At 36.1% G+C, this 12,970-nt stretch overlaps 1 protein-coding gene across 2 annotated transcripts in view; it reads right to left on the bottom strand.

Annotated features, from left to right (window-relative positions):
* The window catches only part of tafa5b (TAFA chemokine like family member 5b), a 56,526-nt gene that overhangs the window by 42,026 nt on the left and 1,530 nt on the right, over positions 1-12,970 (bottom strand). The window contains exon 1 of one of the 2 annotated variants that reach the window (XM_077210940.1): positions 1,034-1,637. The exons of the other annotated variant lie outside the window; for it this stretch is intronic. Within the exon in view, the coding sequence (XP_077067055.1) occupies positions 1,034-1,124 (91 nt within the window). The 5' untranslated portion in view covers positions 1,125-1,637. Of the gene's footprint in view, positions 1-1,033; positions 1,638-12,970 lie in introns of those variants that run through there. 2 annotated transcript variants of the gene reach the window in all.

Genomic DNA, 12,970 nt, shown 5'->3' with positions numbered 1-12,970 from the left:
ATTACTGTTTAATAACAGTGACAACGCCAGTATTTTGAAGCTTTGGTATCGCGATACTACCGTGGTATCGGTATACCGTGCAAGTGCCACCCTGATATGTTATATGGCACTCTAAAAATATTACATTTAAGAGAAAAGAACACCTTTTAAAACATAAAAAAATTCTAATTGTGCATATTCAACAAGGCATTGCGTATACTTTTATGGTAAGATATTGCTTAAATTATATATTTTTTTAAGTAAATCTTAGAAACTCCTTTATAATTTGTGGAGAAAGAGGCATTACCATCCCATACGTTTAAGTTTTTTTATGTTGTATTTTATGTTATTTAGTTCAAGTTTACTGCATTATTTTATTGTCCGATGGTTCAGTTTGTGTAAATGAAAAATATTTAAATAACAAAATGCTTTTGAAAAGTAAAAATTCTGAATTGTATATTTAGCAAGGCAGTAGGCCTACATATACTTTTACGGTAAGATATTGCTGAAATTAAATTGTTGTAAGTAAATCTTAGAAACCACCTTATAATCCTGCATTCCCACAATTCCCTACACACAAATGTACGTTTAAGTTTTTTTGTTGCATTTTATGTTAAGTTTACTGCATTACTTTAGTGTGTGATGGTGTTTGATGTTTGTGTATGTAACTGTGGTCTGTCTTCAGTTATATTTGCTGTAGGCCAATTTTCATTGTATCATAATGTGTCCTTCCATTGTTCCACCTGTAGGCCTAAAATTATCAGTAGTAGGTTACATTTCACAGTAACAAACATTTTTAATACTCAAATAGGTTGGTTTTAATATTATATGATTTAATGACGAATATGGGCTACAGTTACGAAACATAAATAAATAAAGCGTTGCCTATATAGGCAGCCCAAAAGTCATCAAAATGTTTACATCCCTATCTATATTTTTATGGTAAAGTTCTGGCAATCACAACTGCATGTTTTTCTTATAGGCCTAATCATTTATCGTAAAATTATCAATTGTTTCAGCATTGAGTTAATTTGACCGTTAGAGTGCGGCTTACCTTCGCCGAAGAAATGCGCTTGAATCCAGAAGAGGAGAAAAAAGCCCAGCGCCGCTCCCGCGAGCGCCCACGCCACACGAAGATGCTGCATCTTTCTGAAGATCTGACGCGTTCACAACAGCACATCCATCCCGACTCAACACGCAATAAACATTCCCTTATTCTCAGAAAGAACAGGCTGATCGATAAGGACACTTTCCATGTGGAAAAGCTTATGTTGGTATGTGTGGAACTGCTCGCGCGACAGGTTTCTATTCGGAGAGATTAAAGTTCAATACGAGTTTCAACGCGGCATCTGACACTTCGTGTCCCATTAACCGCAGGCAGCATAGTCTCTCTCTCAATTCTCGTCCCCGAAATATTTAACAGGCAATTCGCCGCATGTCTTCACACATCCACGCACGAGCCTCGAACTAAATATAAACAACTTTCGCCCTCGGAATTCCGTTAAAGTCCAGGAAAAGACCTCAAAATGTCCAGCATCACGCGAGAGGTCTATAGTCTACTGCATTGTTCTGTTGACTTCCCATCAGATATTGTGCGGACGCGCGTGCATCCCAGGAAAGCGCGCGGTGCTGCCCGTCTGAGCGTCTCCTATTTAACTGAGGCTGCGGGTGTTCACGCGAGTTTCATCTTGGTTGAAAATCGACGTCATCACTGTTAAATCTGTCAATCTCCGGGCGATTCAACGTATGAGATCGAGAGAGACATACCTGGCTACAGTAGGCGACCAGTTATATTCTAAACTGCATTACAGTTTGTACGTTTTGCTATATTCTTTCTCATTTTTTATTTTCACCTGACAGGAATACATAAGTTAAGGCGTCTTCAATCTTCAATCAAAAAGTCACATTTATTATGCTGTTTAATATATAGATCAAGGGAGAGTTTCCAGTAATATTAATACACTATGAAATTGTTTATTTTATTTACTTTTTATTGTGGTTGCCATAACTTTACTGTACAAATACAGTGATGATATTACAAGCATTTTGGTGACTGCATATTTTATTTCCTAACTTCACAGTTTCTGTAAGATAATCACACAAACATAAACACACCAGGGTAACACACACACACACACACACACACACACACACACATACATATATATATATACATATATGTATGTGTGTGTGTGTGTGTGTGTGTGTGTGTGTATGTATAATCACACAAACATAAATACACCAGGGTAACACACATATATGTATATGTATATGTATATATATATATATATATATATGTATATATATATATATATATATATATATATATATATATATATAATAATCATATCCATAAATTATAATTTTTTTTCTAATACAATTTTACAGTAAGTTTTTTTAATAATAAATATTAATTTACATGACTTGCATGGTTCATAGTTTACATATGCAGGTCAAAATGAGTTTCTTTCATTTTCCATCTGATGTATGTAATTACATTTAGGAAATGTTAAATATCATCTTGACGTTCAGATTTATATGCAAATATCAAGCAGTCATTTAGGAGATGCTTTTACCCGAAGCCATTTACAGAACTATTTATAACAGTGACAATCCCCCTGGATCAACATGAGGTTCGGTACACACACAATCTAAATTAACATTCAAATTTAATGCATGCATATGCATTTCAGAAGGGAGACTTGCTTTCTCATGGTTTATTAGTTTTAGTTATTTCCTTAATCGTCCCTAAAAATGCTTCTTCATCCAGTGATGAATAGCTCTTTTCTTTGTCTCTTGAAGATATAATTGATAATGATCTATTTTAATGCATATATTCAGATTTAAAAGTAATCCATTTTCACTGCTGTTAATGTCACTTTTCATATTACCCCCAAGTACAGCTGTCCACACATGACATCCCATCATATTCTCATATTGTTCTCACGTACTCCGAGCTTCAGAGGAAGAATGGCAATCAATCAGCGGGGACCCAATTAAATATGTTCAGAATACCGCACCACTGCAAAGTCAAGCTGCTACTGAAATATCCTGCCCCATAATAACATGTTCCTCCTGTGTTGCCAATATATCTCCTACAGATCTAGCATTTTCTCCCGCTCTATCTCTCAATTTCCATCTCGTCTAAGGGGAATATCTATATTTGATGCTGCAGTGTTTGTTAGCGGTACTGTATGAAAAAATGTGGTGGGACAATAGACCTGGTTCCAATTTATTAAGCCGGCTTTCATTTATTTACTTTTTACATTTGTTTTCCATAGAAATTGCAACGCCTCAGAGGAGACACTGGAAAGCAATATTGGTGTGATATATGAATAATATCAGCCAGACTCAGTACCCTATTTTGTTTTCTATTTTTGGTGGATAAAAAAAAAAATCACACCAAGCTAATTCCAGCTATAAAATCTGCGAATGACGACTACCCATAGAAAGTATCTGAGTATGAATATTTATTTCTGAAGTTTGCATCAAGTATAGCAGCTATTATTGTGAAACGAAACAGTGTGATTTAAACAACTGTTTAAATTCCGCACACAGAGAAAAAGAAAAAAAAACTCAACATTTCAATTCATGGACTTAATCTCTCAGATCAATGCAGGGACAAGCCACTGTTTGCCCTTTTTATCTAAATCCTTTTCTTGGATTTGGAATCAGAAATCCATTTGTTCAGAGAACTTTTTAAACAGATAGCTATAAGAACATCAGCACCAAACTTTAGATCTGAAATGATAAAGATTACTATAGGCTACTGAACATTTATCTCATGCTAATGAGAGCATTAGAAGCATCCCCACAAATGAAAATTCTGTCAAGCTCCATAATGACAAAAAGCACCATAAAAGTCTAATAAAAGTGTCAAGTGATAGATTTATGTGAAGAGACAGAAATTTAAGTCCGTATTCAATGACATTCTTCCCCTGCAGTGAGCTGTTAACCGGATCAGTGAATCAGTTGAACTTGAGATCCAAACTGTATAAAAAATAGTTTATTTTAGGATATTTTAAGAACAGCGTGTGCTAATGTGCTTTGGATGCAGGGTAAAAATAAAGAGGGGAAACATAAAAACATATGAATGCATCTTGACTTACACAATCTTCCTGTCTGAGAGCCAAGGGCGCTCTCACCTGCACCGTAATGTTATGCAGCATTCCTGTCAGCGTTATCACTGCAACACTCTGGGGGAGCAAAGCGCAGACCACCACTTGACTGCTGAATGTCCCTAAAGCGCACTTTCCACTTCACAATACGCCTGACGGCATGGTGTGTCTTGTTAGAATCAATATCTTTGTCATTGTCAGGATTAGTCACAGGGCCACCGTCTTCACTGACCCTGGGAACCTGCTACCTGAATGAAAGTCTAGAGGACACAAGTTAAGTGAGCAAAGCAATGATTCTGTAAAAGTAATAGATTGATCATCTGCAAAATACTACTCATTTAAAGAGATAGTTGAGCCAAATATTCGGTCATCATTTACCCTAATGTCGTTACAAACCTGTATAACTTTCTTTGTAAGAAAAAAGGAAGATATCTTGAAAAATGCCCCATTGTTTTTTTGTCCACACAATGAAAGTCAATGGGGACCAGTGGAGTTGTTTTGGACCTCATTGAGTTTCATTGTATGGACAAAAGCAGTTTTCATTCTTCAAAATAACTTTTTGTTTCACAAACGTTATGTGCAATGTTCGGTCTCTAGTGTGACATCTTTGCAAACTCTTAAGTAGTGCAAATTTGAACAAAAGTGCATTTTGGGAAAAGCCATCCAGATCTCATAAGAAAACAAAGCTATTTTACAATTCAGCGAATTTGTATGGTTTCATTCGTACAAAAACTTACGATTGTAAGAAAAAGCATGAAGGTTTAAAATCGAACCCTCAGTGGGGCGTAAGCAGATCGTACGAAAACCTGCATTTGAGATTGTTCAAATTCATCGAAACTAGATGCCAATTCAAGAAAATGTAAAATAGTTACAAAATGCCATGAGAGTGAACTGGGTAAAGCATTTTAAAAAGATACTTTTGAAAGCACTGAAGAGCTTCCAAACTGGATTTGTGAACTGAATCAACTGATTCTTTGAAAGAATATGAATTAAAAGAACAATCGGTTAATGAAACATGAATAAGATTCATGTCTAATCATTGGGGGGGGAATGTAAATCAGTAATGGTTGCAAAATTATCAAAAGGAATGTTCCCTAAATGTTAAGAAAAAAAGCTTTTAATACATTTTTAAAAAACTGGGCGTTTCCTTTAGAAATACATTTTTCATAACTTAATTGGAACGTTAGCTAATCGTTCTTAGAACATAGTGTATTATTGTTAGCTGGGATGGAACTTGAATATATGATATTTTTATGGTGCTTTTTTCATTTTGAAACTTGACAGCTCCAGTCATCATCATTCACTTCCTCTATAATATTCTTCAATCATATGGTTTTAGAACAACATGAGTGTGTGTAAACAATGACAGAATTTCATTTCTGGATAAACTAGACCTATAATGCAAGACAAAATAGCATCCTATAAGAATGAGAATGAATAGTGAAATGACTCATATCTCTCCAAATCAAACTAATTTCAATACTGATATACAGATATTAGACTTTCTGCTCTGACAGGTGTTCGAACCACAGGATCATGGCTTCTAGTGTGTGAAACCTTTATTTCAATTCAGCATAATTAGTCAAGACAGGTTTCAACCAAATAAAATACAAGAAACCTGAAGAGGAGAAGAAATTAAGGAAATTCCACCACCAACCAAAGTCTAAACTTCACAGCGCATCCTCATTACAGTTTGGGTTGTGCAATCCAATTTGGATGAATCCCATTAAATGTGACATCCGCCTTCACAATATACATTCCAGTAAATCTGCTGCATTTTAGCAATGTTTATCCCCCGGTTTCAAGATGCGTTGATCTATATGGCATTTAAATCTCCGACTCGTGTTTAGCTAATGTGGAAACATATATATTTAAAACTACATTGTGAAACTGTAACTGTATCTTTATATATGAGCGATGAGTGATGCTGCTGTCAGAGGTAATCAGAATGGATTAAGCCTCACAGTTTTACTCCCAGTCCAGACAGTCTGAAAAAGAAAAGCTGATAGTAGAGATCCCAATCAAAGAGAGGTTGGAAACTGTGACAAGTCCAGATACATTGAGTGATAAGAAGGAAGGACTCTTCTTCTCTCCCCTGCCCGCAAAGACTTTTATAATCAATCTACACAGACTAATTTGGGCCGGTCTTCACATTGTGATCCAAAAAGAGGAAGAGTGAGAAATGGTCTGACAGGCCAGTGAAAAGCTGTAGAGTCATTGGTCCTGCAGTGCACTACATTTTCATTCCCCTATCATATACATGTAGGCTCAATTTGTACGGTGGAAACATATTAATTTGATATTTTATTGCGAAAATATTTAACTCGCTGATGCAGTTTAACTATTCATGGTGTGATGGTGTTAAATTAATTCCCCATTAAAATTGTCAATCCTTTTTTTTATATATACATATTCCTGTATTTATTATAAATGATTATTCCTTGCACATCATCGTTTTTTAAAATTCATGTGCCCTCATAATCTTTAATCAAAACAACTTCCCTCCCCCTTGCAACGACATCTCTTCTTTTCTCTGTTGGCGTGTTTATGAGGGCGGGACAACCTGTCACTCACTTGAGATCGACCAATAGCAAACCACAACCATCCAATCAGTTCCCAATGGACAAAATCATGTCCCACCCCACATTGTTCTTCTTCCTCGTATAGATCACAATAGGGAACAAAAGAAATCACAACTTCTGTTTGATGCCGACTTTAAGACTTGTGATTTAAGGATTAATTGAAGATTTTAAATGTTTTCAATACTGTCTGAATAATTGTTGCCATTAGAGCCATGTTTCAGAATGTTTTGCACTAATTTCTGAAACAATTATCACAATTAACTTCAAGTTGACACCCTCCCTCATGCAAACTATCTTGTACTTTTATTGCCTATTTCAAAAAAGTCTGCTCAAAAGGTAGCCTACTACATGACAGAAATGACTCAATGTGTAAAGTCAATATTTACTGAGTGAAACAGCAGTGCCTTGGTCTGTTTAAAAGATAGATGGGGGGTTTCAAAAAGGGCATGAGGATGGATAAGCAGGTCTTTCTCTAGTTCTGAAGGGTTTTCCATGCAGGGCAGGCCAGTATTATTAAGGCCAGTATTGATTTGACTGAACTAACATTTTGCCCATTGACCGTGATGCACCATTGTAGCTAGTGTTTATGAAATGGATAGCATGTGTGAAATTAATTATTGACAGATTCAAATGTGCCGTCCACAGCGGCGTAAATGTTGATAGTAAGCAGTTTTTGACAATCGTTTTGGATAAATCATTCAGACAAGGTGTAGTGTGAGCAAGCAACCGAGCTTAAAAAGGCTTCCATGTGAATGATGCAGGGGTAGACTATCAAGTTGTAATGCTAAATTCACTTGGCTTGTCAAAACAACTTCTGTGACCATATTTCTAAAGTGCTACATCATTCGGCACAGTGAAACACTGCAGATTTTATAACATTATCACTATGATTATGCAGGGATTTAAAGGAAACACTTTAGTCAGATGATTCTATGAGCAATGATTGAAAGAGACTAAAAAAGAGATTGCTTATTAAATATCTAATATCTTGTAAAGGATCAATAAAATGAAATACAGATTTGACTAAAATATTGTTTAGGCCAGAGATGTAATCACGAGAAGGCATTCCGCAGAGGATAACTCCATTTTCTCAAACTGTTGGCGGCATCACCACCGCATTGAGAGAGAGAGGAGAAAAAAGTTAATGTGCTTGTAAAAGATGGGCCACTTTATGAATTTTACTGCCCACAGGTCAGATGGGAATACATTCATTCTATATTCAGTGCAGAATTTATACTAGTTTCTCATCGTTGCTATGCAAAGCACACAAGGATATTTTCAAGGCAAATCATAAAGCATCTGCCCTTCAGTAGATGGAGGAACACTTCTGAAAAGGTGTGTATGTATGTGTGTGTCTGTCCTTTAATACTTCTCTCAGGACATGCCATTTTTTAATTATTGGTCTATATAAAGGTCAGTGACATGATGCTCATTTCTGGTCGGAATCTATTCATTTATTCAGAAAAACTTTAACTCTTTCCACGCCAGAGTTTTATAAAACATTTTTTTAAAAGTTGCCAGCGAGCCCCCAGAACATTTTGTTGTATGAATATGTAAACACTCAATGGATTTATGAATGGCAGTGAAACGACGTAACTGACACTGGTGGGTCACGTGATAAGGCCAACATGGCGAATATAGTACGTCAAGATTACATTCATACTATATAATAGAACATACTTCTTATTCAAAATATGTACTAACTCAAGACAGTGAATTAACTCTTTCCCTGCCATTAATGGAATTTTCCGGCTTTCCGTGTTTTCCCTGTTATACGGTAAGGGTTCTATGAAACATCATCTTAAAGAATACTGAATCTCTGGATTAAAACACACAGGTGAAAAAGAAGCAGAAACTAGCGATAGCTGTAAGCAGATGCATATGTAAAATAACACTATCATCAACATTAAACAGCATATAAATCAGAACTGCCTAATGTTACTGAATGAAATGTTGACCCAGGACGAGCTATAGGACTGTGAAGCTTTGGGGTGTTGATGGACTCGATCTACTCCATCTGTGTCTTGATCATCCTTCTGAATCCTATCTGGATGTAGTTTTTGACAAAAACGTGATTTTCTCAGTTTTTTGCTCAAAATGTTGCTTTTTTATAAAACTTGATGTTGAAATTATATGAAATGATGGCATAGAGGGGACAGGAAATGATAGGAAATGATGGCATAGAGAGGACAGGAAATGATGGCATATAGAGGACCCCTGCAGCAGAGCAGACAGTCATGACTGTGTATCAAGGTAAATAAAATCTCTTAAAATAACAGATAGTTTGACCTTTTTATGACAAGGCCATTAATTCAGGTTTTTCTGTGTGACACCACCAAAACTTAATGATATTTTAAAAAGTCATGATGATATACGTATATATATATATAGAGTATATATATATATATATATTGACATTTTCTTGAAAACTGTACTTTTTCAAAACCATATGAAATGAACAGGAATACAAAGGGTATGTTTCTAAGATTTTGGCTTGTGTTCTAATCTAGATTTTTTTTAAATCCGTACTTTTATTTGTCATTGACCTATAAACAGACGTCTCAATTATCCCATTCCCAGAGTTTATGACACTGTGTCCGGTTTATAACAGGTTAAGACACATCTCGAGACCTCTGCATTCTGTTCCATTCAGTTTTGTGAATTAATGAAATGCATGTCAGGGATTATGGAGGAACATCACTTACAGAACAAAGTGATTTATCTTGTTTACTTCTGGCAGCGTTCATTTAGCTTATGAAAAATGAATGTCGTCATATAGTGGATACGAAATGCAGGGTAATGATACTGTTTCAGCTTTTGACCTGAGGTTAAGGCCGATTATAAACAAGCAGGTATTGTCTGCAATCACTACCGACAAATACTTGCAAAGGAGGGGGGGGGGGGGGGGGGGGGGGGCTAAAAAAAAAGATGAATAAATGCACAAAATGACCTTGGTGGCAGCCAGGCTCTTTGCATATGACAATTTGTTTTTAGAGACCGGAGAAAGCATTCCAACGCTACCGCAAGAGCGATTCCTGAAAGCTTTTCTTAAATTATTTGAGCCACAAAGAGATTCCACAACAAGCAAAGGCATCAGCTGCTTTACATTATTCAAGACTTACACAATGGCACTTCTGGCACGTCTCCTGCTTTCAAATTGAACTTGATTTAGTTAAGCTGGGAGAGCATGAATCTGAGGATAGAGTGGCCTGCCAGACGGCAGGGAGGAGAGTTACTAACAGTACATGCTGCGGTCTACATGTGACGCGAAACGCCGTTGACCTTCTGTCCGAAAATGTAACAACGCTTTGGGTCTGAAAGTATTATATTTGCGGATGATGAAGCGCGCCCACTGAAAGTTTTGGAGGGTGAACGTCGGGAATGAGAGAGATTATTTTTCGATATTGCCACGAAAAACCTAATATAACACATATTAATAGGATTTGGCCGGGACTATATAGTGCCAATGCAATCTAACATTTATTGCTCCCGAGAAAAAGAGCAGAAGCAAGGTTTCAGGAATAGAGCAGTTTTTTTTCCCAGAGACAGCCAATGAAGCTTAACAAAGCCATGTTTCAAAATGTATGAATGTATCAGCTGGAATTACACTGCTCCAGTTGAATAAATATCTTCAGGGTTTCTCTTCCCCTGTGTCCGTTGAATGAGCTCTTGTAAACACACTTCTCTCTCTCTCTCTCTCTCTCTCTCTCTCTCTCTCTCTCTCTCTCTCTCTCTCTCTCTCTCTCTCTCTCTCTCTGTCTCTCTCTCTCTCTTGCTCTTGCTCTTTTTCTCACCCTCAATGGGTTTTGCAAACGGCCTGATTGATCTATTGTTGGCTTGTGTGGAAGTGTAGAAGGTATCTCAATGTCAGTGCATTATTGGAACGGAAGCTTCGGAAAAGAACTACACCATAAACCACATTAATTAAGCGGCTTCATTATCCGCCGGCTTTATTAAAATAGCAGCTCATTTAGTTGTCGTGCACCAGACTTCATATTTCTTTCCTGGCCCTGCTATCAAACTTGTTTATTTTTCCAAAGTAGTTGAATTTATCGGCTACGAATCGTTGGACCAAAAAAATTCTCCCATCTACTTTAGTTTGATTGTCTCTTCTTGCTTCTTTTCTCCGTTTCCCCGTTTTATAATTATAATTTTTTTTCAGAAGGTGCTTCCTCTAGAGGAAAAAAAGGCTTGAATTTTTTCTCAAGGCGTACTTTTGTGCTCTATCATCTTCAAAGTGACTAGCTTTGCTCTTTGTGAATGAATGTATGTATGTGTGTGTATTCATTTATGTTTCACTTAAGTACACACTGTTTCTTTCTATGACTATGCCATTTTTCCTTTTGTACAACGTTCGCATCTTAGAGCTACATTTTCAGTAGTGGCATTTGTACCATTGTTTTGAAAACATGTCTGCTTTTGCAGTAACAAGGGACTTTGTGCAGTGAGTAGATGTGTCAAAACTCTGCATTGCTGTTTTTAATGTTACTTTGTGTATGCTGTACAACTAACAAAGCTGATTTAACCAATTGTCAATTGTCCCAACCGTCAATTGTCCAAACTGCACTGTAAAAAAATATTGCTGTTATTATTTATCACAACTTAAAATTCAACATTTGAATAAGAAATAATGTTGTTTCAATTTAAAAAAGTATGTGTTCGTGTTTGACTTAAAATATTAAGTTAATATTAAGTTTTTATAAAAAATGAGTTTAGCTAAGTTGGATATTTAAGTTATCTCAGCTAATTTAAAGTTGTTCTAACTACTTGCAGCAGGATTGAATACAGTATAAACACAGTTGGAACGTCACTCAGCCAATCAAATTCAAGGACAGACTGTTGTATAATTATATTTATTAGGACGTATTCTAGCTAGTTGTATTTTGCATAAAGTTATCTTTCCAAGTTAATCTCATCCTAATTGTGATAAATTGTTTCATTAGATTGTTATATATTTAAAAAGACACTGCCCTCTTAAGTAACTTCAATGTAGTTACTAATTGTTTTTTGTGCTTATTTTATTACTTATTGTTCAATGTAGTTACCTATTGCTAAAAGCCCCTACCTAGGGTTTTTAACTTAGCAAGCCAGATTTAAAATAGCTTCCCCAACAGTGCCCTTGTGCTTGTTTCAAAATACTTTATTTGATACAAATGGGAACTATGCGTGTCTGATATTGGCAAATCTCTCTAAATACGCAGTGTGAGGAGTTCCTGGATGATCTGCCTCAGTTTTCACTGAAGCTGAAGCTCAAGTAATATAAATCCAAAGTTAGTATTATTGCTCTCTAACTGCTCGACTACTTTAAGAGTCTTTTCAACCCTTTGCATTTGAAGAGCCATTTTAATGAATCCCATCCATGCTCTTAAAACGTTAAAGAAGCAACTCCAAGATCGCCCCCATGAGAGCTTTTAAACAGTGAGTGCCGTCAGAGGGATCCAATGTCTCATAAGCACTTTAGAAGGTACTGTTCTTAGAAATTCAATTTTTTTAAGCTTGCTTGTTTGAAAGGAAGTTTAAAAGAATGCTAGCAGTCTTCCTACCTCATCACATGCATAATAAAGCATAGGCCTGCACAGCATGGTAAATAGAAATAGTGTAGAAATACAAACAATAAATGGTTGCTTTTTATGCAAGTACTTGATCATGAGCGGCTTTTAGATACTCTACATAATGAGCCTGTATAGGTCAAGAGCCACTCGTACTCTGCTGGTCATAACAGCCATTGTATAACTTGATTTTCAAAAGCCAGAGAACAGCATAGACGGATTAAAAGAGTATGATGTGTCAGTTCTGGAATAAAGACTTTTTAAAATCCCATTATTTTGTATTCTGACTCAGCACACCACTCTATATATATTGCAAATTTTCAGTATGAATAATTTGAGGTCAATGCCATGCAGAGAAATGGTTGATTCAACTGTTTTGAGCATTACAGTTGCTTGATAGAAAACATATCTTAGTTTTTTTTTTTTATGTGTATTATTTGTATGCACTGAACAGATGGCCTGTCTCCAAGCTTATTGTGAGTTATGGACTCTAGTGTGGTGCTAGTGCATTCTAGCTTTTAAAAGATAAATAATAGCTCAAATACATGGAAAAAGATTATTGTTACTTTTAATGAAATGATTTGGCTGTCTTAGGCCCCCACATTAGAAGTCCCAAAATCTGTTCGGAGGTTAAAATGTTGTGTGAATGCTGTCTCCGCAGAGCAATCAATAAAGACTTCCATTTACTGGCCTGTCTTAGGGAGAACTAAAGATTTTAATGTACTCAAGTCAATATGCAATG

This window comes from Siphateles boraxobius, unplaced genomic scaffold (genome assembly GCF_051911475.1).
Source record: "Siphateles boraxobius isolate OS27281-9 unplaced genomic scaffold, OSU_SipBor_1 65, whole genome shotgun sequence".
NCBI lineage: Eukaryota > Metazoa > Chordata > Actinopteri > Cypriniformes > Leuciscidae > Siphateles > Siphateles boraxobius.
Note: the sequence above shows the minus strand (reverse complement) of the source record. Positions and strands in the feature narration are given on the sequence as shown.